The sequence below is a fragment of the Pan troglodytes genome, chromosome 21, assembly GCF_028858775.2.
Source record: "Pan troglodytes isolate AG18354 chromosome 21, NHGRI_mPanTro3-v2.0_pri, whole genome shotgun sequence".
In the NCBI taxonomy this organism is placed as follows: domain Eukaryota; kingdom Metazoa; phylum Chordata; class Mammalia; order Primates; family Hominidae; genus Pan; species Pan troglodytes.
Window position 1 is genome coordinate 29,880,229 of NC_072419.2, and position 23,929 is coordinate 29,904,157.

General features: G+C 47.5%; 2 protein-coding genes and 2 long non-coding RNA genes across 14 annotated transcripts; 2 read left to right on the forward strand and 2 right to left on the reverse strand.

The window, feature by feature from the left end:
* The first annotated feature begins 447 nt into the window (after positions 1 to 447).
* NXT1 (nuclear transport factor 2 like export factor 1) lies at positions 448 to 4,426 on the forward strand. 2 transcript variants are annotated; one of them, XM_001146071.6, is made up of 2 exons: positions 448 to 718; positions 3,636 to 4,426. In XM_001146071.6, exon 2 carries the CDS (start codon positions 3,697 to 3,699, stop codon positions 4,117 to 4,119), a length of 423 nt encoding a protein of 140 aa, XP_001146071.2. In that variant the 5' UTR covers positions 448 to 718; positions 3,636 to 3,696; the 3' UTR covers positions 4,120 to 4,426. The 2 variants fall into 2 exon arrangements, with proteins under 2 accessions (XP_001146071.2, XP_001146149.1); XM_001146149.6 differs by having other exon boundaries at positions 573 to 1,165.
* Positions 4,427 to 6,224: 1,798 nt separating this feature from the next.
* On the reverse strand, positions 6,225 to 7,805 carry LOC742574 (uncharacterized). Of its 2 annotated transcripts, none has more exons than XR_676175.5 (3): positions 7,587 to 7,805; positions 6,682 to 6,768; positions 6,225 to 6,600 (listed from the first exon to the last, which is right to left on the reverse strand). It is a non-coding gene; the product is annotated as an uncharacterized LOC742574 (long non-coding RNA). The 2 variants fall into 2 exon arrangements; XR_676176.5 differs by having other exon boundaries at positions 7,352 to 7,761.
* A 3,991-nt stretch (positions 7,806 to 11,796) lies between these two features.
* On the forward strand, positions 11,797 to 22,679 carry GZF1 (GDNF inducible zinc finger protein 1). Of its 9 annotated transcripts, none has more exons than XM_054674285.2 (7): positions 11,990 to 12,696; positions 12,847 to 12,943; positions 13,988 to 15,372; positions 16,624 to 16,718; positions 18,389 to 18,556; positions 19,202 to 19,359; positions 19,711 to 21,877. In XM_054674285.2, the coding sequence occupies exons 3-7, from the start codon at positions 14,009 to 14,011 to the stop codon at positions 20,059 to 20,061; spliced, it is 2,136 nt and encodes a 711-aa protein (XP_054530260.1). In that variant the 5' UTR covers positions 11,990 to 12,696; positions 12,847 to 12,943; positions 13,988 to 14,008; the 3' UTR covers positions 20,062 to 21,877. The 9 variants fall into 9 exon arrangements, with proteins under 9 accessions (XP_016792698.1, XP_009435195.1, XP_016792695.1 ...); XM_054674286.2 differs by having other exon boundaries at positions 12,016 to 12,696; positions 19,757 to 21,877; XM_063802494.1 differs by having other exon boundaries at positions 12,021 to 12,491.
* Positions 21,980 to 23,675, reverse strand: LOC134809197 (uncharacterized). The gene is made up of 2 exons (XR_010154302.1): positions 23,509 to 23,675; positions 21,980 to 22,205 (listed from the first exon to the last, which is right to left on the reverse strand). It is a non-coding gene; the product is annotated as an uncharacterized LOC134809197 (long non-coding RNA).
* Between the last annotated feature and the right edge of the window lie 254 nt (positions 23,676 to 23,929).

Consider the following 23,929-nt stretch of genomic DNA (forward strand, 5'->3'; position numbering starts at 1 on the left):
GGGGTCAGGCAGCTGCTGCTGGCCGTGACTACATCACTGGTGACGTTTCACGAGACTTTTAACTGAAATCACTCCAATACAAGCGCATGCGGGACGAGGGGAAAGCATCTCACCCGACCCCACACACCTTCCCCTCCCTCTCCAGCCTAGCGGCCTCCGCGCAGCGGAAAAAAAAGCAGACGCTACTCCCCGCTCTAGGTGCGGGACCTAAGAGGTTTGGCCCAATCAGGCATCCCACCTAACCAGACGGGCCGGAGTCTGTGGCCCGGTTGGACCAACGAAAACTCTAGGGCTGATTTGCCGGGATTTCTGGGAAAGTGACACTCCCGGAAGCTACCGCCTCTTATAAGCCACACATGGGCGGAGTTAGCCTTCCGGCCCGCAGTCCTACTGGCTGACTTCGCTGCCCGTCACGGGAATGCGGGAGAGGGCGGTGCCGGGGCGCTCGCGTCTGCGCGGAGACCGGCTGGCCGCGCGCGGGAAGCCGCGGAACTGCGCCGGAAAGTCCCCCGGTTCTGGGGCCCCGGTGACCCAGAGTAAGCCTCCAAGAAGGAGGAGGAGGGGAGAAAGGCGGCTCTTCCCGTGCCCCTACCAGAGGCTTCGGTGGGCCCACCTTGTGACCTCCGCGGCCGGCTCCTCAGTGGAACTGCGGCCCACGCGGGGGGCGTCCCGACCGTGGGGGCCGCGGCCCGCGCTGACCCTGGACGTCGCCGCGCAGGTACGTTGCCGTCCCCCGGCGGTCTGACCCCCGAGACAGCCCCTAGTGCATACCCCACGCCCTCCTCCATTGTCGAGAATGAGACACGGCTGTGCCTTTGTCCACGTGGTAGAGTTGCCGCCGCGGTGAGGCTCTCGCCTGTGCAAAAAGCGTGGCAGCGAATTCTCATCAACGAGGGGAGGCGCGTCCCCTCACAGCGCAGCTCTCGGGTCTGAGGAGGGCCGGGCAGGGCGTGCGTCTGTCTAGGTTTGAATTAAAGGCGACTCACAGGAAATAAGGCCATGCCACTGTGGTAGCTTTTCCCGTCCATCTCCGGACACTCGACGGTGTGGGTCGTGCGAGGAGGCGGCAGTCTTCACAGCCTCTTACTCTAGTCCTCACGGTCAGGTTCTTTTTCCGATTTGACACAGACAGCGGGACTGACGACCTCATAGGTAGCTGAAAACCGTAAGTGGAGATGGTCCTTCTATGGGGTGTGGGGGCGTGGCCAGTTGTTAGATTGTGTTTGGAAAGACAGCCAGGGGCAGAGAAGAGGGGCATTTCTGAGATGATGGGGGGACTGGTGCCATGGAGGGAGGAGGAGTGAGGTGGAGATCGGGAAATCCAGCCAAAGAGAAATGGGGTCCCTGGGAGAAAATTCCCACTCTAGCAGTCCTGGAGTTGTGCTCATGGAGACTTGCTTACGCTAGTACAAGGACAGCGTTGTATTGACAAAATTTCAGCCCTCAGTCTAGTCTTGTAAACGATAGATCAGGAGTGTACCTAACCGTCGTTACCTTGATCCAGCCCTAGGTTTCCCTTTTCTCATTTGTAAAATTGTTATAGTAATACCTTTTTCATCCATTTGTGGTAACAGTTAAATGAGGTAATTTGTGTGAAGCCCTTAGCAAACACAGCGCTTCTTATTCGTAGGTTCCGCGTGGGGTGGATTCAACCAACCTCAAATCAAAAATATTTTTCAGAAAAAGAAAAATGGGTTTGTACTGAACATGTAGAGGCTTTTTTTTTCTTGTCATTATTTCCTAAACTATACAGTATAACAACTATTTACATCCCATCTACATTGTATTAGGTATTATAAGTTACCTACAGATGATGAAGGTATATAGGAGGATGCTGCGCATAGGTTATATCAAACAGTACACCATTTTATCAGGGACTTGAGCATCTGCAGATGTTGGTATCCTCGGGGGTCCTGAATCCAGTTCCTCACAGATACCGAGGGACCACTGTACTCAGTCCAGAGTACAGTTGAGGCTTAACTATGAGGTCTGTGGAGGGCGTGGAAAGACCCACGTCTGAAATTGGCTCTTAACTGCTCATTTTTAGGACAGCTTCCCTCCCAGCCAGCCCTTTACCAGAGGCAATGCACCACCTTTGCAGCCGTTATAAGTACCTGGCTCTTTCCAGCCCTATGTGGAATGTTTTATTTATTTCATAAGCTAATCATTATAAAAAAAAAAGTCTTTTTTTTTAAATGAAAAAAAACTGTTCACTAAGTTTGTAAGTATAAACTATTTTAGTAATGTCTTCTATTTTAGTAATGTCCTCTTTTTTTTAAGTGAAATATTTTAATTATGGAGAAAAGAACATAACAGTTGTACCTGTACCCTGAAAAAAATAAATGTCAATTTTTTAAATGCTTTTGGACTTTTTTATTTGGGGGACAATGTGACATTTCAGCTATAGTTCATATTCTGTGCCCACACACCCAAGAGCTTTGAAATCTAACATGCCTTTCTGTGGAGGCACTGTGACTCCACAGGACTTATCTGGTGGATGTTAGTACCTGTGTAAGCTGGGTGTCCTCCCTTCTAATCCCCACTCACCCAAGAGGTTTGCTGCTTCCAGCTTATCATGGGGATTATGGCTGCCATTTTGGTTCTGTCCTCATGTCATTTGTGTTTCTACCCTCTTGAGAAACCTGCCTTCTCTGCCTTCCCAGTTCCTCCTGAGTGAGCTCATGATAGACTTTCCTAGACTCAGCAGCTGACGAGCATTTCATTGGTTTGGTTGGCCTTTATTGGGCCAGTGACCACTCTTCCCTTCAACATGGTCCACTGTCTTTACCAAGGGGCTGTCATGTCTGTTGCAAGCATTCAGGAAAGAGTGGCCTTCCATACTCAAATGTACTCTGTTTTATAAAATGTGATTTTAAAAATTCGTGGTCCAATCAGGCCTCCTTATCCTCTGGGAATTGATTCCAGCAGCCCCCCTACCCCCACAACAGACCAAATCTGCTGATGCTCCAAGTCCTTGATATAAAATGGCGTTAAGGCCGGGCATGGTGGCTCATGCCTGTAATCCCAGCACTTTGGGGGGCCGAGGCAGGCAGATCACCTGAGGTCAGGAGTTTGAGACCAGACTGGCCAACATGGCGAAACCCTGTCTCTATTAAAAATACAAAAATTAGCCAGGCGTGGTGGCGGGCATCTGTAGTCCCAGCTACTTGGGAGGCTGAGGCAAGAAAATCGCTTGAAGCTGGGAGGCAGGGGTTGCAGTGAGCCGAGATCGCGCCACTGCACTCCAGCCTGGGTGATAGAGTGAGATTGTCACAAAAACAAAATGGCATAGCACAGTCAGCCCAACGTATTTGCAGGTTTCGCCCTGAGGTTGGCTGAATCTGTGGATGCAAAACCCTCAGATATGGAGTGCTGACTATAACTAAATGTTTTTAAACTAAACACTTAAGGTATACTATCTCAGTTTGCCACAGTGGTAATCCCATCTTAACAGTGAGCAAACCGAGTCTTAGTAAAATTAGGCATTTAGGCATTGGGTACTATTTGAGCCTACAGTCATTGTTCTGCAGTCTGTAACTATTTTGCCAATAGTAGAAAAGGAGGAATGTTCCATTGTCAGGGCAGAATGAACTTTGGCATTCACATGGCTTCTCTTCAACCTTATTTCCCTGCAGCCCCTGGTTCCCCAAGGCAGAGTAAATACCCTGGTGGAGCCCTCCTTCCATAGAACCAGAGATGGCATCTGTGGATTTCAAGACCTATGTGGATCAGGCCTGCAGAGCTGCTGAGGAGTTTGTCAATGTCTACTACACCACCATGGATAAGCGGCGGCGTTTGCTGTCCCGCCTGTACATGGGCACAGCCACCCTGGTCTGGAATGGCAATGCTGTTTCAGGACAAGAATCCTTGAGTGAGTTTTTTGAAATGTTGCCTTCCAGCGAGTTCCAAATCAGTGTGGTAGACTGCCAGCCTGTTCATGATGAAGCCACACCGAGCCAGACCACGGTCCTTGTTGTGATCTGTGGATCAGTGAAGTTTGAGGGGAACAAACAACGGGACTTCAACCAGAACTTCATCCTGACCGCCCAGGCCTCACCCAGCAACACAGTGTGGAAGATCGCAAGTGACTGCTTCCGCTTCCAGGACTGGGCCAGCTAGTGGGGGTGGCAGAGGTCTCTTTGCTTCATTCAGCCCTAGCTCTGTAGAGAAATGCAAACCTCGACTCTCAAGGATGTGAGGAACACAAGTTCATTTCTGTTGTTGCGGAGACACTGCAGACTCCACTGTGCTGAGGTTGAACTCTTTTTTGTTGCTCAAGTTCTAGGAGTCCCTTTCCTGAATATATACTTGTTTGTCATAGTTTCCTTTTCAAAGTAGTAAACTTTTCTATTTTTCTACTTGCCCAGTAGAGACTCTGATTCTGGAAATTCTGACAAATAATTTAATAATACACATGTTGCTTCTTTCCCTGTCTGATGTGTTTGACCAGGTTGTGAGGGAGGAGGAGGGCTAAAGGCAGAAAGCATAATAGGAAGCACCTGCACAGGGGTGAGGATCAGGGCTTAGTACCTACCCCAGGCACCAGTGTGCACATAGTTGGCCCACCTGGAGCTGTGATTCACAGCCCCATGCACACTAGAATCCCTTGGGACACTGAAAATTACCTATGCCAAGGCCATACTCCAGACCCAACCATGCTTGAGTGTGTGTGTGTGTGTGTGTGTGTGATGGTGGGTAGGGGGGTTGGTTTTGTTTCAGGCTGGAGTGCAGTGGCATAATCTCGGCTCACTGCAACCTCCATCTCCCGGGTTCTAACAATTCTCGTGCCTAAGCCTCCTGAGTAGCTGGGATTGCAGGCACATGCCACCACACCCGGCTAATTGTTTGCCTGAATCTTTGAGGATACAGCTGGGCATGGGCAGTTTCTAAAAGCACCCTAGGTGTCTTTTAGGATACATCACCTTAGGATATAGCAGAATCACCTAACAGATGGCTGGGCCCTACCTTAGCACCTTAGCTGAGAATTAAATGATGAGAACAGATGAAATACTAGAGTTAGCCAATTGCTTATAAATGAAGCCACTATATTAAACTCATTCATAAAGAGAAAGTGAATCAGCACTGATTCTGAGAGGAAGAAGCACTGAAACTGGGATGGAGGACATCAGAACCAGAAGCTGCTGTTACTGATCCTAAAGGCCAAACCCAATTGCATTTCTTCAATGTAAAGAATAGAAAACCCTATAGAAGTTGGACCAATAGATGATGTGCCTGCCATGCTGCAGCTTCCCCAGTTAAGTTGTCTTTGGTAAGAGTGTGCTAGGTTTGGGATAGGGTAGTCAAGATACTGCAATGGGAAATTTTGAGAAGGGTAAGAATCCTGATAAGCACAGTGACACAGGTAGCCGTTTCCTCTTGACACCCCTTCCCTTCTCTATTATCTGAAGCCCAGTGTTTTGAGAGACAAGGGACCCACCTTAAATACTTGACTTTCTCATTCAATTTGTAGCTAGGTCTGACATGTGATTAAGTTCTGGCCAATGAAGTAGGACTGAACTTGGGGGAATTTTCCTTCAACAGACCCTTCTTTCTTTCCCACTCTATCCTGCTGCCTGGAAAGGTTATGCTGGCCTGATCACAGGCTCTGGCTCAGTCTTGGCCAAGAGAACAGCTCAGCCATACCCTAGAAGTAGGATAGTGCTGAGCTAAAAGGAGCCTAGGTCCCATGTGGAAACACCAAAATAGCCCCAGCTCACTCAACCAAAGACTTCTTTTTAAATGAGAAATCCCATCTTAAGCCATTATCAATTTGGGGTGTGTGACACTGACACACAGCAGTAATCCTAAGTGAGGAAAAGGATTTGAATGGGGCAGACTGTATTCACTACAGGGCCCAGAAGACGCGGGGACGGCCCCAACTACTGCCCCTCAGGTCCGGGCCAGACCCGCAATGGGCAGGATGGGTAGGGTACAGGGCGTGCGTCCCCACCTACACTAGCCTGGTTGCAGGCGGCCTCCAAGGGCACACCGGGAAGCTCCGCCCTTGCCATGCCCCCACCACCGGGGAAGGCAAGACAAATGTGCGTGGCACCCTCCTCCTTCGGTTCTGGGACACATCTCCACCAAGCGGCCGTTCGGCAGGTAGGGCCAGATGGTCCCGGCTCGTCCCTGCGGGTGGGGTTTCCCACCGGCGGAAAGCGCAAGCCCCTCCCGTTCTGTCCAGCGCGCTGCCCGCTGCCTTAATTATAAGGCAGATGAAGGTGAAGAGTTTACTGGTTTTTATTTTTGCAACTTTTTGTAAATTTTAAATTATTCTAAAAAGTTTAAGAAATGAATTGTGCTGAGGAGTATAATCAGCACGCAGTGCGAGTTCTTATAGTGGCCACGTCCACAAACCCTGTGTTGTGGAAGAACAGAAGGCGTTCTGCTTTCTGTGTTTCACCGTCTCTCCCTCGCTTTAACTTCCAGGTCCCGGAGTAGTGGTGACAGCAAGGTCTGTTGGTTTCTTTGGTTTAGGTTTGATGAAAGGCCACTCCAGTGGGGTAGGAGATGGGCAGGGAGAACAGGGGCTAGGGTGGGAGGGGCAGGAGTTGGGTCCTGGGGGTGGAGGAGATGAAGGGGAGAGTGGCTTGGAGAAATCTGCAAGAAGAGACATTGGAAGGCCGGGGGAGGTGAAATGGACACTGGGTGAAGCTGAGGAGTCCTAGTGAACCATGTTACCTCTGATCCAGATATTCCCAGAACAACAGGAAATCAAGCTTCTGAATGTGGTCTGTTGCAAGCTTGGAAGGTGCACACCTGTTGCTGCTAATTTGGACAATTTGGGGGAAGAGCAGAGATTTAGATGTTGCTTTGGTCGACCTTAAACACCAGCCCTGTCTCCCCTACCACTTTGCCAAATTAGGGCCCCGTCTCTCTAAAGAGCAAACAGAAAACTGCAGAAAGTTGCTTTGTCCTGTAGACAAAAGGCTGGGACTAGGTAAGAGGAGGGAGCCAGGATGCAAAACTTAAGACCAGCCTGGCCAACAAGGCGAAACCCCGTTTCTACTGAAAATAGAAAAATTAGCTGGGCGTGGTGGCAGGCGCCTGTAATCCCAGCTACTCAGGAAGCTGAGGCAGGAGAATCGCTTGAACCCAGGAGGCGGAGGTTGTAGTCAGCCAAGACCGCGCCACTGCATTCCAGTCTGGGCGACAGAGCGAGACTCCGTAACAAAAAACAAACAAACAAACAAAAAATCTTAAACATCACCAACGAGACTTGTGAGAAATGGTTTAACGTTGTGATACCTTGCCCAATTTTAAGGCAGGTAAAGGCGTGTGTTAAAACTCAACTCTTGAACTGAACCCCAGCTGCCCTTTAGGGCATGCTTAATTTGATGTGGACTGTAACCTCTTTTGCAGCATTGTAGAGATTTGGAATCTGCACATTAGGAAGAGACCCCACGAGGCGGTGGCGTTCTTTCTCGTTCGGAGCTCACACCCCTCCTGGGGAGCCCTCTCCCAACCCGGGCTCCCGGTGAGCGCGGTCGCCGCTCCTCTGAGGGCTGCTCTTCCCTCGCTTCTGAGCCGAGGTCCCCGCGACACGAACGCCACGCCCGAAGCAGCTCTTGCCAGGACGTACTGACCGAGGGTAGGCTGCCCAGCCGGGTGGTAACGTTGAGGAAAGGACAGCAGCTTCGCAAAGGAGCTGGGTAAAACCACAGCCCAGACCCCGCTGGCCACCAGCCCGAGACCAAGACGCAGGCGGTGGCGCCGGTTTCTCACTCAACCGCAGGTTCCAGCATCCCCGATACGGCCGACGTCATTACCCTGCGACCGCTCAGGACACTTCTGAGGACTCTTTTGACAGCTAGTAATCGCGCGGTGGCGCGACCACGTGACTCCGGCGCCCTAGCCCCGCCCTCCGTCTCCAAGGAGCCCTGGAAGGAGCTATACCAGCGGCTCCAGAAGGCGGGGAGAGGCGGGGCCGGACTCCGGGACAGCCAATGGGCGAGGAGTGCCGCCCAGCCTGACCCACCGGCCGCTCCCTCACGAGCCTGTGGGCGTGCGCCGGCTGTGCAGGTGAGGGGCTGCGAGGGCGCCTAGTGGGCAGGGCGCCGGCGTTGCGCGTGCGTCAGTGTTCTTCCTAGTGCAGTTTAGAATTTGATACATTTCTTTCCAGTCTATTTCTATAGATTTGTTTTCAAATCACATCAGACCCTGTGTAAAATAATGTACCGTCTTTACTCATTATAACATGGCGAGCATTTCCCCAAGCTATTACACATATTTTTAAACATTGTTTTAATGATCGGCATAATAATCCAGTGCTTGGATATATCAAATTCTTCGGCCATCTCCTTATAGGTGAGATTGTTTACAAAGTTTCACTAATGTAAGTGCACTGCAGTGAACGCCCTTACGTAACAATTGTTCACTCCCGTGTACTTTTCTCGTGCAGAGTTCTACAGCATGAAACACTATATTTAACTTTGTCAGGTTGATGTTTATCAGTGGTTTATTGTTTTTATAGTATTCCATTGTCAGTGAAGTATGCCATTCACACTGTCAAGTGAATTGTCTATTTGTATTATTTTAAAAAAACAATCACAAACATAAACTTAGAAAGGAGAGCTTTATTTCTTTAAACGGTGATAACCTGCAAGGTGGCCCTTCTGACAGGCTGGGAAGCATAGCTTCTGGCAGAAGCTCAAAAGGCAGGCAGCTGGAGGGAAGGGGGCCTAAGACAGGAATTTAAGCTGAAGGACTTAGCCAAGTACACATATGAACAGGCCACAGGAAGAGCTATGAATATTCATGAAACGGGTCCTGACCCATGCTTACTGGACAAACGTGCATGTTACAGGTGACCTATGTTTACTTTGGGGTGGACTCTTAGCATTTACAGGTATTCATGTATTACATTTAGACCCTATAAGTTGAAAGATCTTTTCAGGACACCGATGCACTTGTGTGCAGCCTCTGTAAACCGCCAGAATCAGCCTCTGTTCGGTTGTTTCCCATCAGGAAAAAGTTACTGCAGTCAGTCTCTGGTCCAATCAAAGCAGTAATTATTTGTGGAAGTGGTGCGGCTGGGGCAGGGGGCGTGTCAGTCAGCATGTGGAGGTGGATGAAAAGCACATTGTTTGAATATTGCTTATCTAGAGGCCAGTGCTTGTTTGGCTGCTAGAGAATAAAAACCTTGTGGCAGTTAAGGCATAGTTTCTTCTTGAAGTGTAGAGGTGCATGACAACCCTTGCCAGGCATGGCCCTTCGTTCTTTATCATTTAGTATTGCCACAAAGAGTCTGTGAGTCTTATGACCTCTATTTTTAAAGCTATTAAGACACTCAACTAAAGCAATCCTTTCAGTATTGAATGGATTAGCTAGCATTATGTTATGCTAGCTAACATAATCGGAGACGGAGTCTCATTCTATTGCCCAGGCTGGAGTGCAATGGCATGATCTAAGCTCACTGCAACCTCCATCTCCTGGGTTCAAGTGATTCTCCTGCCTCAGCCTCCTGAGCATCTGGGATTACAAGTGCCTGTCACCACTCCCGGCTAATTTGGTTTTGTTTTTTTGAGACAGAGTTTTCCTCTGTTGCCCAGGCTGGAATGCAGTGGTGCAATCTCTGCTCACTGCAACCTCTGCCTCCCATGTTCAAGCGATTCTCCTGCCTCAGTCTCCTGAATAGCTGGGATTAAAGGCATGTACCACCTCACCCGGCTAATTTTTGTATTATTAGTAGGGAAAGGGTTTCACCATGTTGTCCAGGCTGGTCTTGAACTCCTGACCTCAGGTGATCCGCCCACTTCGGCCTCCCAAAGTGCTAGAATTATAGGTGTGAGCCACCACACCTGGCCTAATTTTTGTATTTTAGCAGAGACGGGGTTTCACCATGTTGGCCAGGCTGGTCTTCAACTCCTGACCTCAAATGATCGGCCCGCCTCGGCCTCCCAAAGTGCTGGGATTACAGGCGTGAGCCACCGTGCCTGACCACCTTTTTGTAATGCAAAACAAAATCATAAAACACGATTCTGGGCCTGCTGGAGCCATGGGTGAAAACTGCGTTCATTCCAATTTCTTCAAATCATGGAATGCAAATATAAAGAGAGTCGGCCTAAGAAAGATTTCTGTCACTCATTCATTCTTCAAATATTTATTGAGCACCTACTATGTGTGGGAAGCTGGCTCCTGTTCAGGAAATATAATTAAAAGTACAATCTCCCAACCCTCTTCAGAAAGGTAGTGGAGAAAGAAAACACTTTGTAATTGAATAAGCATTAAACTAGAATGTGATACCCATCACAGGCAATCCACTAAGAGACTGCAAAGACAGAACGAAATCTCACTCTTTTGTGCAGCCAAGCAATCTATTACACACATTTTCAAGATAAACAATAACTAGCTCTCAAGGGAACTTGGCAGCATTTTTCATCACACACAGTTCATCTAACCTGATATTTGGGGTGATCCTCTGTGTTAGCCAATTGGCTTTATCTAGAGGAAAAAGAAACTTGTATCTTTATGATATGAGATAATTTTGTAAGTTGGAGCAAAGGGCCCACTGAAGTTAGGCTCCTACTCTCCCATTAAAACTGGGAGACAGGGGCATTAACTCCCTTGATACTTAAAGAGATGGCTCCTAGGTCCTAGAAAAAGACATATCTAGGTTATAAAGCGCACAAAAAGGCCTAACTAGTCTTCAAAAGGATTTATATATTTCAAAGAGAGGAAAAAGTACTCACACTAATTACCAATTTTCTAAAAGTAAATGTTCAAAGAAAAAGGGAGGGAAATCTCATATTTTCAACAGGAAGTAGTAAACCTCTTATTTCAAATTTGTATTTGTCCTGACAGTCCCCAAACATTACAAACTCAACCTGTCGGTAAGACAAGGCTGAGTTAACTGCTGGCCACAGTAAGGGACAGCATGACCTGGCAAAGCTTTACCAATGGCTGGGAGCAAAAGGCAAGGTCAGTTTATTGAGAACTGGAAGTCTGACTCAAGGAAGGTGTTTCAAAGCGGGCTTTAGTTAGTATTGAGCAAGAATTGGTGGAAACAGCAAGATTTCGAGGAGTCAGCGAATCTTAGGGAATCAATTGTGCTTTCCCCGAAGAGTGGATGGGTCTCTGGGGAAGTTCTGTAGTGAACAAAGCCTTCGCCCGAATGGGAACTCCTGGAAATAAAGCCCTGCAGTAAAGACGGCAGGGTGCGGTCCCGGCTCCTGGCGCGCCGAGCCCCCCAGCAGGGCGGGGGCACCGCGGAAGAAGCGCCCCAGAGGAGAGCGCCGCGCCGCGCCCCGCCTGGCGCCAGTTCTCCAGCGCCCGTGGAGGCATCTGCGCCCCTAGTAGCCAAGGTGAGTACCAGCTCCAAGCCCGGCTTTCCGGGAGGTCCCTCGCGTGGCCACCGTGCCCTAAGGGTGCGCTCGGCCTCGGGGACGTGAGCAGCTCTTAGTGGGAAGCCAGCTGCAGGCCCTGACCGCAGGCTGCTGGGGCCTGGAAGCGCTGGCGCCTTGCGGCCAGAAGCCCGGAATGGACGCGAAAGTGACCACGCCAATCTGACGCTCACGTGACTTTTCGCGACTGGCCCCGCCCCCCTGTGGCGTGCCGCAGCGCAGGCGTCGCTGTCTCCTGCGCAGGCGCAGGCCTTGGCTCGCGGCGGGTGACGCAATGCGGCGGGTGACGCAATCCGACGTCGCCAGTCAGTCGCGCGGCCAGATCAGGTAACTGCCCGAACCGCTCCGCCGCCCGACGTGTGGCTCAGCCTCTTCCTCAGCCCCGCCAGGGGCGGGGCCTGCCGCGGGAGGGGAGGGGCCTGCAGCGACCAATCGGCGGTGCCCGCGCAGGGTGCTACGCCACGCCCAGCCTGGCCGGCCGTTCCTACCGACCTGGTCCAGCGGACAGCGGCGGCAGCGGGGGCGCCGGCTGGGAGGTGAGTGCGCGGCCCGTAGGCCTGGTTCCGGCCCCTCGCCGCCCGCCGCCGCCTCTTTGTCCGCGCGCCCCGGCTGCTCTGTGGACCTGCGCGTCTCGGGGATGCGGGAGCGGGGGCAGGGGGCGGCCCGAGGGCCTGATCCACGCGGCCCCGGATGCCCGCGTCGGGAGGCGGCGCGTCGGGCCGAGGAGGGGCTTCTCTGTGGCTGCAGTAGTTTGTTCTCTGGGTCGTCTTTGGAGTGGCCGAGCGGCGTCCGGGCGCTGGGGCGGCCAAGTGGCGCGGGAAGGGTGGGAGGTGCCGTGAGGGCGACGAGGACAGCGGCGGATTTAAGCCCCACTGGAAACTCCGGTCCTTGTGGCCGTGGACTGGGCTGCGGGTAGCAGCGTCTCCTGGAAGGGCTCTGGCCCCGTGAGCCTCGGGGATTCAGGGGCCGCCGACGTTGGTGCAGATGCCGGGTGCACTGGGAGGCGGCCGGAATGCCAATGAGATTTGGCGGATACGCAGCTGTCACCGGCCGCAGACGGCCCTGTCGCCACTTCCAGTGCCTGCACTCCAGTAGCCAAGCAACATAGGAAATCGCGCTCAGAACCCACTTTGTTGATTGAGAAATCAGGTCCCCTCGAGGGCCCTGTTGGCAGAGGTCTGGGGAAGTCAGGGCATCAGGCTGAGAGAGCCCTCTGCAGTCTTGTTTCCCCAGGCTGGGGCTGGGACCACTGAAACCCCGCCCCACTCTTATAGATCCCTTCCTTAGGCTTTGTCAGTGTTCTCACAGTTTTACTGGGGCGTCTCCTTCAGGCGACATTGATCAAGCCTCATAGGTACCTGTTTACAGCGGAACTCCCAGAGGGCAGTCTTTTCCATGTTTGGGGGACTGCTAGTTGTGGGGAGCGGTCTCATTGATGAGACTGGAGAAGGGGAGAGGGGTGGGACTAGTTTATCAGGGAAGATGATGACAACTTTTTTTCTAGACACGTCGAATCTGAGGTGACATCTGTGGTCTGGCCGAAGGAGGCTAGAAGGAAGGCATGTGCTTTGGATGGATGGAAACAGGAATCAAAGAGGAAGGTAGATTCAGGAGCTGAAGGGCAGGGAGAAAACACATTCAGGGAGTTTGTGGCAAAGCAGCAGAAATGACGATGGGGTGACGGTATCTGGAGGCCTTAGGTGGGGTTGGTGAAATTTGCATGCCCGCTGCAGTGGAAAGATTTAGGGGCTAAAGATAGCCCTTTGCCTTTGGCAAGGCTGAGGGGAAGAGTGTGTTGAGTAGTCTGAGTTGAATCCGGGCACCAGGCCCTGGCTCATGTCCCAACCAGCCATTGACTGTTACCTTGATAGGTCCTCATCTATGAAATGGGGATCACTGTAGCACCTTGGCCTATGTGTGGGAAACCAATAAACTAGCCAACAAGTTTCAGGCTCATGGAACCCTGGTAACAGCCGGTCAGCCTTCTTCAGAGGAGGAAATGGGTTCAGAGAAGTTGCTTGCTCAAAGTAGCACAGCTTGTAAAAGCTATGGAACTTACATTATTTCAGTAGAGTAACAATAATTCAAATTCCGAGGAGTTTAGGATGTTGGGAATGGGCGATTAATTGTGAACTACTTTTCCAAGAAGTTTTCCTCATGGAAAGTAGTTATTTAGTTGGTTCTTTTCAAAGGCAGAAATGATTCCCTGAGGTTTTGGATTTGCTCCCAGATGGTGGTGGCTATGTGTTTTAATTATCTGGTTTCCTGATCAGAGAACTAGACATTATTGTTGCCATGAATTCTTTTACAGTTTTGGGGACTATGTAAGCAAATTAGACAGTGACCTTGGTGAGCAAATTACTGTGTTAATGTATTTCACTAATCACAACTTCCATCATTTGTTTATCACTGGAGGAAACCTTAGAATACACTATTTTTCATGCCAATTTATTACCTTAGGAAAATGCATGAGGAACCTCACTTTAGAAAACTGCTAAGAAGTAAAATGTCATTCGAATCTTTACCTGAGTAAAGCTAGGTTGTTAATGAGTCTATATCCTCTCAAGTACTGAAGGAATCCTCATAAATTTTAGTCCTTTTGCATCAGTGGTTGCTCATGCATAATTCTTGTTTCTTTTTCAAAGCTGTTTTTGGAAGGAAGAAAGATGGAAAGCGGTGCAGTTCTGCTGGAATCCAAATCCTCCCCATTTAACCTACTGCATGAGATGCATGAGCTTCGCCTCCTGGGTCACCTGTGTGACGTGACAGTCAGCGTGGAGTATCAGGGTGTCCGCAAAGACTTCATGGCCCACAAGGCAGTGCTGGCTGCCACCAGCAAGTTTTTTAAGGAAGTGTTCCTTAATGAGAAGAGTGTGGATGGTACTAGGACTAATGTCTACTTAAATGAAGTGCAGGTTGCTGACTTTGCTTCATTTCTTGAGTTTGTCTACACTGCCAAGGTACAGGTGGAAGAAGACCGGGTGCAGCGAATGCTGGAAGTGGCTGAAAAGCTGAAATGTTTGGATTTATCAGAAACTTGTTTTCAATTAAAGAAACAGATGTTAGAGTCGGTACTTTTGGAGTTGCAAAATTTCTCAGAGTCTCAGGAGGTGGAGGTGAGCAGTGGCTCCCAAGTTAGTGCTGCTCCTGCCCCCAGGGCAAGTGTGGCCACCGATGGCCCTCACCCCAGTGGTCTCACGGATTCCTTGGGCTACCCAGGAGAGAGAGCCAGCAATGGCATGTCTTCAGATTTGCCACCGAAGAAGTCCAGGGACAAACTAGACAAGAAGAAAGAGGTAGTTAAACCTCCCTACCCTAAAATCAGGAGAGCTAGTGGAAGGCTGGCTGGGAGGAAGGTCTTTGTGGAGATCCCTAAAAAGAAATATACGAGAAGACTCCGAGAGCAGCAGAAAACTGCTGAGGGTGATGTGGGGGACTACAGGTGTCCCCAGGACCAAAGCCCGGACAGGGTGGGCACGGAGATGGAGGCGGTTTCCAAAAATGAGGGTTGCCAGGCAGGTGCTGAGTTGGAGGAATTGTCAAAGAAAGCAGGGCCGGAGGAGGAAGAGGAGGAGGAGGAGGAGGAGGACGAAGAAGGGGAGAAGAAGAGCAGCTTTAAGTGCAGCATTTGCGAGAAGGCGTTTCTGTATGAGAAGAGCTTCCTGAAGCACAGCAAGCACCGCCACGGCGTGGCCACCGAGGTGGTGTACCGCTGCGACACCTGCGGCCAGACCTTCGCCAACCGCTGCAACCTGAAGAGCCACCAGCGCCACGTGCACAGCAGCGAGCGCCATTTCCCATGCGAGCTGTGCGGGAAGAAGTTCAAGCGCAAGAAGGACGTGAAGCGGCACGTGCTGCAGGTGCATGAGGGCGGCGGCGAGCGGCACCGCTGCGGCCAGTGCGGCAAGGGCCTGAGTTCCAAGACAGCGCTGCGGCTGCACGAGCGCACACACACGGGAGACCGGCCCTACGGCTGCACCGAGTGCGGCGCCAGGTTCTCGCAGCCGTCCGCGCTCAAGACGCACATGAGGTACGCGGGGAGCCGTCCAGAGGGGTCCCTGCGCACTGGGAGGGTGTGTCAAGCACTGAGGTCGTCCTGGGATTTGATGTCTCACTGCTTAATTTCTCCGCTCCAAACCTGGGGGCTTATTTCGAGACAGCGTTTAGTTCTCTGTGAAGGTACAGGGGCTGCGAGTGATGGCTCTGCTCCCTTGTTCTGAGACCCCTGGGGCGCCCCTGCTGGCCGGGACGTCCCCCTGGTGGGACCGCGACAGCGGCCGCGGGCTCGCCCCACCGTGCTGGAGGAAGAGTTGGGCCTCGTTACCTTTATTTCTCCTTTCCTGACTCTTCGTTTAGATCTTGGGGTTCTGTGACCCTCCGGGTCCCACAGTCTCAGTAGAGACCTCAGTGAGATGCCATTTCAGGCTTTAGGACTCGTCTCTGGTCTTTTGGTTCTCAGGCTTGGAAGGAGTGCCATCTGGGCAGTCTGCACTCCAAAATCAGGACAGACAATGCTTTCTGTTTCTTAATATGTTTCTGAGCTGCAGGTGTGTGGTGATGTTTTTAAATAAGTTTTCTTATAGTTCTTAGTATATTTATTCTTGAAATCCCAACAAGCAGTTGTTTTCTCTTCTCTTCTAGATCTGCCCTCAAACCTAGGTCAGTCTTGGGTTAGCAGCATGGTGTTCATTTTTTACTCTATATAATAAGTTAAAAATACTTGGTTTAGGAAGTGCTCAGTAAATTATGTTTGATTGCTACTTCATACTAGTTGTGACATTAAAATGCTTATGCATTTTAAAAATGCCACCTTCAGCAATTTGAGAACAGTTCTCCTTTCTCTACTGGTGATGTCATATTAGGAAATGAGAGTAACATTTTTGATCATGTGACACTTAGCAGTAGTTCCTAAGGTGTTTGTGGCTGATTATTCTGTATGAGACAGCTTTACAAATATCAGATTGTGGTCTTTAGTGTTTAAAAAAATCTGCAAAGGCCTGGTCTCTACCTGCACATGCCTTATAGCATCAGCAGTAGGGCTTGTGATCAGGTGTAGATGAACATTCCAGTCAGTGATTTATGGAAAATGTGTGGATCCATTGACCTTGTGCAGAAACTCAGTTTATTTTGGGATGGAGATTATGGGCTCTTGACCTGTCACTACAGTCATTCTCATTAGGTCTCTTGGAGTAAATGATTTTTGCAGGATAGAGTGGAAATTGTATTGCAAAGTGAGCTTTGAAATACATCCTAAGTTATCATCTGAATGTTGTACTTTCAGAATTCATACAGGGGAAAAACCTTTTGTCTGTGATGAATGTGGTGCAAGATTCACTCAGAACCACATGCTGATTTATCATAAAAGGTGTCACACAGGTAAATACTCATGCTGTTGTGATTGAATGTCTTTCCTAGATCTAGAAGGAAATGCAATTGATTAATTTTGAAGTTGGCATCTACCAAGGTGGTGCAGGTTAAAGCCATGATATAGCTTTTCCATCTAGTAAGTGAGCAAAATGAATAAACATACACACATTGCCTTGTTGCTAGTGTGCACATGGCTGTGGCTTTTATACCACCAGGCCATAGGATCTGGCATGCAGGTCTTAGGTATCAAGAGATATAAAATAGTTCTTTTGTAACCGAAAATTTTTTTTCTAAGACTCTGTCCTAAAGAAATTGTCCAACATATGGGAAGAGCTGTATGCTATTATCCCCCTTCTTGCTATTTTTATTAACTAAGAATGGGAAACAGCCTGATTGTCCAACCACAAGGAAGTGCTCTAGTCAACTCTGGTAAATCTATACCCTGGCTTATGACCCGGCTATTCAGAGTAAGGGCTCTGAATGACATGAAAAAGTCTGTGCTTGGATGTTCAACTTTAAAATGCACAATTAAGCATACAGTTAACCTCAATTGTATTGAAAACCTGCACATAAAAGACCAGAAGAAAATAAGTTGTTATATGATACATTAAGGTAGTAGGATTATCTCATTTCTGTTTTCCAAAGTCTTTATGATTTATTATGTGAGATAAAACTTAAGTTGGCTTTATTCTGCTTCAGCACAGTAACCCTGAGGTTTAGAATCTTGTGGAAGATACAGAAGCATACAGCACTGAAGTGTTCCAATTCTTCTCAGTTTCTTCTTTGCTTGCATTTTTTATTCTTACTTGTAAACACTGGCTTACAAGCCTCAAGTTCAAATGCATGTGAGACAGAGATGACATGTCTCTGACTCATTAGACACCACATCTGTGTGATTAGACACCAGTTCTGCTCATTCTGAAGTCATAATTCATGTCATTGAATGAAAATCTCATTTAATGTCATGAAATTAGCATTTAATGACATGCATTATGACTACAGAATGAGTAGAATTGTTGTTTAAAGAAAGCTTGGGATTGGGGACAAGGTCAGGTTATAATGAAGGATTAAGTTAGAATTGGTCCTTTGATAATATTAACATGGTAAGATTTTATTAAAGTCACTATTTTTATTTTGATGTCTGTGAAATCGGGCACAGCTAATAATTTGGTAAGTCTGATTTGTGGGATTAAACTACAAAAAGTGAGATGATATTTAAAACTTTTGTCCTACAATTCAATCAAGTTGATTGGAGTTGCTACTCTAGAACAGTGATATATATCCATTGTCAACTTCCCCTTTATTCTGATAAAGATCCATAGAAGTGTTCCTTTGAAAATAATCCAGCAGTTCCTCCAAACAGAAGTTGTGAAATTATTTCCTTGTTTGGAATGAGTAAATTTCTAAAATGTGAGCCAGCTGAACAAACAATACCTCTTTGATTCTAGTCCAATGGAATTTTTCTTGCAATTTCCCAGGATATTTTACACCAACTTTCAGTAAGTAGCAAGCATCTTACATGAATATATATTTTATGATAGTTTTTACTGGAAAATGTAACATGCTGCCTACCAAGGCACTTTTGAGGAGTTCACGTGGGTTTTAACAGTGGAGACCTACTGTTCCATGTGTTTTTAATGCCTGTATTGTTTATGACTTTATTTCATTTTCTCATGTAGGTGAAAGACCTTTTATGTGTGAAACATGTGGCAAGAGTTTTGCTTCTAAGGAGTACTTAAAACACCACAATAGAATCCATACTGGATCCAAACCCTTTAAATGTGAAGTATGTTTCAGGACTTTTGCCCAGCGGAATTCACTCTACCAGCATATTAAAGTCCACACAGGTATGGTTGGAATGTCCCAGGGAAGGGAGTTTAGTTTGGCCAAAAAAAAATTCTAAAGCTTGTAGATTTACCAGTAAATTACTTGGAACTAAGCTTTTGAAGAAAACTGGCCAAACTTTGTATGTCATAATAGCATTTCTTTAGAGATTGTTTCTAACTCTGAGAAACTGAAAAGTGGGAGCACTTATGTGTGTAAATGGGAGAAGACTAAGTCCCTTTGCTACATGGAGTTTTTACTGAAAAGGACAGACAGCTTAGTCATGGTGTGAATGTAGGAAGTGGATGTGTGGACATAGGGATAATGATCTGTACATGTTAGTAAATGCACATGCACACATGCGTATTCAGTTGTTAGGGGTCTTGTAATTTTATACTCCATTACCATGGAAAACAGGTGTCATTCCTATAGTTATAATACCTGCTGCAGGCACATGTCCTGGCCCCTTTTTGGTGTAGGCCATAAATTCTTGGTATTATAGATAGTGGATTTGTAGCCCTTAAGTTGTTCCCAACATAACCTTCCTTATGTTGGATGCTGAGGCTTCCCAGTGGTTTGCAACAGCATCATTCACTCAAGTGTGTATTCACAATTAAGCACAGTAGGCCAAAGGGACCCACCAGCAGTCTCCTCTCTCCCTGCCTCAGGGGAGCGTCCCTACTGCTGTGACCAGTGCGGCAAGCAGTTCACCCAGCTCAACGCCCTCCAGCGCCACCGCCGCATCCACACAGGGGAGAGGCCATTCATGTGCAATGCGTGCGGACGGACATTCACCGACAAGTCCACTCTTCGGCGGCACACCTCAGTAAGCAGTGGGTTGGCTTATTTGAGAAACAAGCTGCTGCCCCCTTAGATACACGGAAAGAGAAATACCTACCACCATTCTCCAAGGTGGTTAGAGGTCGAGGCAACAGGTACTTTCTCCTTGGGTTGTCTCCGCAGTGGAACGCTCACGGAATGAATGAAGTGGAACACCAAGCCCCAAGGCCCAGGGAAAGCACCATCCACGATGACTACTCTGTAACAGTGAGGGTGGTGGCAGGCGGGTACTTATTAGTGAAAGTTGAAAATTGAAGTTGTAGAGGGACTATTGTTTTAAAAGATGCACTTGTCCAGAGACACATTCAGTGACCTTTGTTTTGTGTTTAACTTATAGATACACGATAAGAATACTCCATGGAAGTCTTTCCTTGTCATTGTAGATGGCTCGCCCAAGAACGATGACGGACACAAGACTGAACAGCCTGACGAAGAGTATGTGTCGTCCAAGCTTTCGGATAAATTGCTGTCTTTTGCAGAAAATGGCCATTTCCACAACCTGGCTGCAGTCCAAGACACTGTACCTACCATGCAGGAGAACAGTTCTGCTGACACAGCCTGCAAGGCAGATGACTCCGTGGTGTCCCAGGACACCCTCCTGGCCACCACCATCAGCGAGCTTAGCGAGCTGACCCCACAGACAGACTCGATGCCCACACAGCTTCACTCTTTGAGCAACATGGAATAAGAGCTTCAAGCAGTTCCCATCCTGTTAGTCTGCGTGTGTGGTAGCTGAACTCAAGATGATGTGGGGCTAAGAAAAATAATTGTCCATGTGCAAAGATGTGGGCAAGAATGGCCTCTGCAGATTTTCCTGAACTTCTGCTAACTTGCACGGCTTTATCACAGCATTTTTAAAGCTTTCCCTCAAAAATCCTGATCTGCATGATCTCAGCTACTTTATTGACAAAAAGGCAGTGAACATAACCTCACTTAATTCTGGTGTAGGGTGTATGTGTTAATTGTTCTAATTCTTGATTACCTAGTTTATAGATAACTGCTGGTCTTAATTGCAGAGTACAGAGAACTGAACCAGCTCCTGATATTGTAGTTAGCAGTCTTCCTGGCTTCTCACTCTGCCTTATATTTCCATGTGGGTTTACTTCTCTCATAACTACTTTCAAGGTATTTTTCTTCCAAGCCGAAATAAAACTGGGGCCACATATTTTCAGTCATTTCTTCCCTGTTGAATTGAAGCAAATCAGATTTTCTGTGGGGACCCTCAAATGCAACTGAAGAAATAGATTGTTGCATTCATTCCTCCCCACTCCCCATTTGTAGGCAGTAAACAAAGTATGACAGATTGAACACCTGCAAAACTGCTAGCGTAATCTCAGCACATACGCAGCGAGGAAGTTTGTCATAAAATCAACTTAGAAATGAGATGAGGCTGTTCAGTTTCAGTCTTAAAAAAATCAGATTAGGTAAAAGCTGTCCTACCAAAGAGTCTAGCAAAACAATATAGTATTTTTTTGCAGAGGCATGAAAAATTAAGACGCTTTAGAGTACTTGAAAGTTGTGTAGTCATTTTATTTGCAAAATGAGGTGACTGTGGCAAATTATAGAACACAGAGTATTATTATTTTTGCCAGGTTTTTCTGACTTGACTTCTGTAATTTCCAGAAACCCAGACTTCTCATTTCCACACCTAGAGATGGAAACAGGCAAGTAACTGACATGTCTATTTCCTTGGGAGCATGTGAGAACATAGCAGTAGGGACCAAAAGTCTCAGCACACTTACCTCCGATTATGCCTTAAAGAGTTGATTGTGAAGAACCAGTAACTTTGTCTCAAATGCTTCTTTGGCTGTTTCATGCAGGACTTAATTATTGCTTTAAAAAATTCACAATGAAAAGACGATTCTGCTGTATTTGTTAAACGTTGACATTTGGTTCTAGGGCCTTGAGTATGTGCCACGTGCTTGTGAAATGCTATGATTCACATGTAACATTTAAACATTAATTTAAAAAGGGAACCTTGGAGAATTCTTTTGTTCACTAGTTCCTTTTTTCTCTACATTTTTAATTTATTAAACTTGCTGTGAAAACACTTTGATTTTCTAAGAGGAAGGTACTTTAAGTTCCAGGATGAAGATGTAGCTGCACTATGCCAGAAATTAATGAGGGAAGACTTTCTTCCTAAGTGCTTATGTTTTAACTTATGTTAGTGAAACCACTACAAGGTGTTTCAGGTGCTGATAACATGCTTCACACCTGCCCTTGGAGGTCACAGTACTAATTTACTTCAAATTTAGTTATGACAGTGTCACTGTATCCTAGTTATGTTTACAGAACAAATAAATAATGACTGTCACACATCCAGAGAAGACCGAACCTGCCCAGCTGATGTACTGTTTTATGGAATAAAGTCACTTGATCAGAAGGAATTGAAACAATAGATCATTTTGTTACCTACTGGAGGGATTTTTGTCTTGAATTTGTTTCCTTAGAAATTCTACAAAAAAATGTTAATAAATGTCTGCTTTGTAAAAGCAGTTTTGCAATTTTTTAAAGATCTATTTCTGTTATAATTTAGGTTCTGCAGAAATATGATTCTTAATTGAAACATATAATTTGCTTAATTACGTGAATAATGAAATGCAAAATCCGGGTCCATAAGCCTTTATTTCATACAGTCCTAGGATTAAGCTGTTTAACTGCTTGGATCCCAGTTGGTCTCTGGCAGTGGGATCCTGGAGAGGAGAAATCCTGGCCTCTGCTCATGCGCAGGCCACAACCGGGCTGGAAGTGCGGTTGAGCTCTCTGCCACTTTCTTCAATGTAAAAAGTAGGCATCAAAGATACGACTTCTACTATATACATTTCTCTGTCCCTGAGAACAGAAAAACCTAACCCTGTAGGGGACTGGTTACAGAGGACCTCCTGGAGCATCTGCCCCATTCCTCCAAGTCCAAGCACAGCCATGCTGAGTGGAAGCGAGGCCACCGTCTGAGTGGATTGGTCCCAAGTGTGTAATGAGGAAAGTGGCCAGGTGCCGGCACAGTGCCTCTCCCAGAGCCTCAAGAAGGGCCATTTAGGAGCTTGCTTCAACCATTTTCCAACCATTTTCTGTGAAATACTGTCAGCCCAAACTCCAAAGGGATGTGCAGCCTTTCGTTTTACCAAATTCTTTGCTGTCGTTTGGAAAAAATGGGCCATGTGGTGGAGACCTTTATTTAAGTTGATTTTTACAGAAATGTGATTTTGCTGTAGGTGATTATCCAAACAAGTAAATTTGAGTGTATAATTTAATTTTTAACCTGTTAAATAAACCTTGTCCCTCCAAGGAGTTCATTTTTGGGAAACAAGATGGGTACTTGTCAATTTAACCAAATGTCATGATATTCATGTACTCAGGAGTAACAATATTTCATTTGACGTGACTGAGAAAGGCACACAGGTCAGAAGATGATCTAGCACAGCAGTCCCCAACCTTTTTGGCACCAGGGACCACTTTTGTGGAAGACAATTTTTCCACAGGTGGGGGGACAGAATGGTTTCAGGATGATTCAAGCGCATTACATTTATTGTGCACTTTCTATTATTATTGCATTGTAATATACAATGAAGTAATTATACAATGCACCATAATGTATAGTGGGAGCCCTGAGCTTGTTTTCCTGCAACTTGACAGTCCCGTCTGGGGGTGATGGGAGACAGCAACAGATCATTAGGCATTAGATTCTCATAAAAAGCGTACAACCTAGATCCCGTGCACGTGCAGTTCAATAGTGTTTACACTCCTATGAGACTCTAATGACACTGCTGATCTGACAGGGTGCACAGCTCAGGTGGTAATGTGAGCCACGGGGAGTGACTGCAAATACAGATGAAGCTTCACTGCCTGCAGCTCACCTCCTGCTGTAAGGCCCAGTTTCTAACGGGTTGGGGACCCCTGATCTATCACATCATCCTAAATGAGACTCAGAAAATCATCTGCATACCTTTGGCAATCCGTACGTGGACTCTTAACTAAGGCTGACAAAACTAAGCTTTTAAACTACCATGGTGGCATCTTCATTAGGAAATTGATTCTGAGAAGAGCCACTTGATTTAGGCTTTGAATGATCAACAACTCAGAATGCCTAGATGAGGACAGCTTGTTCTACCATTTAAAACATTTTGCTTTGACTTACCTGAAGTGTTGTGAATATACTTTAGGACCTGAAATCAAGGCTCTATGATAGGATGGTAGGATGAGCCGGTCTGCACTACCCGCCATGGGTCCTCTTCCTCATCAGAACTTCAGGCCCCAGTGGTCAGTGGGACTGACCCTTCCCCAGGGGCATCTCCTCTCCCTGTGCTGATATTTTGCAAAATTAAGATAAATGCCCACATTGACCAGATAGTTGAGTGGTACTTTCTTGGGGTAGGACAGTGTCAGGCTTAGGGGTGCCTCACCTCCCCACCAGTCTTCCAGCAACCATGCCTTCCTCAACTTTGCAAGTAACTGTAGACCCTAAAGGATTCAAGGAAGGGATGAGAATGTGGGGTCTGCAGGGTTATCATGTACTTTAGTGGGCTGCATCAACAGAAGTTACCAGGGTTTCCTTCTAA

Bases quoted from the DNA above. Each gene is read 5' to 3' on its own strand.
- NXT1 (XM_001146071.6), top strand. From the start codon at position 3,697: ATGGCATCTGTGGATTTCAAGACCTATGTGGATCAGGCCTGCAGAGCT.
- GZF1 (XM_016937206.4), top strand. From the start codon at position 14,009: ATGGAAAGCGGTGCAGTTCTGCTGGAATCCAAATCCTCCCCATTTAAC. The intron at 15,373-16,623 runs GTACGCGGGGAG...TTGTACTTTCAG, and splicing joins GCGCTCAAGACGCACATGAG to AATTCATACAGGGGAAAAAC. The intron at 16,719-18,388 runs GTAAATACTCAT...TTTCTCATGTAG, and splicing joins TCATAAAAGGTGTCACACAG to GTGAAAGACCTTTTATGTGT.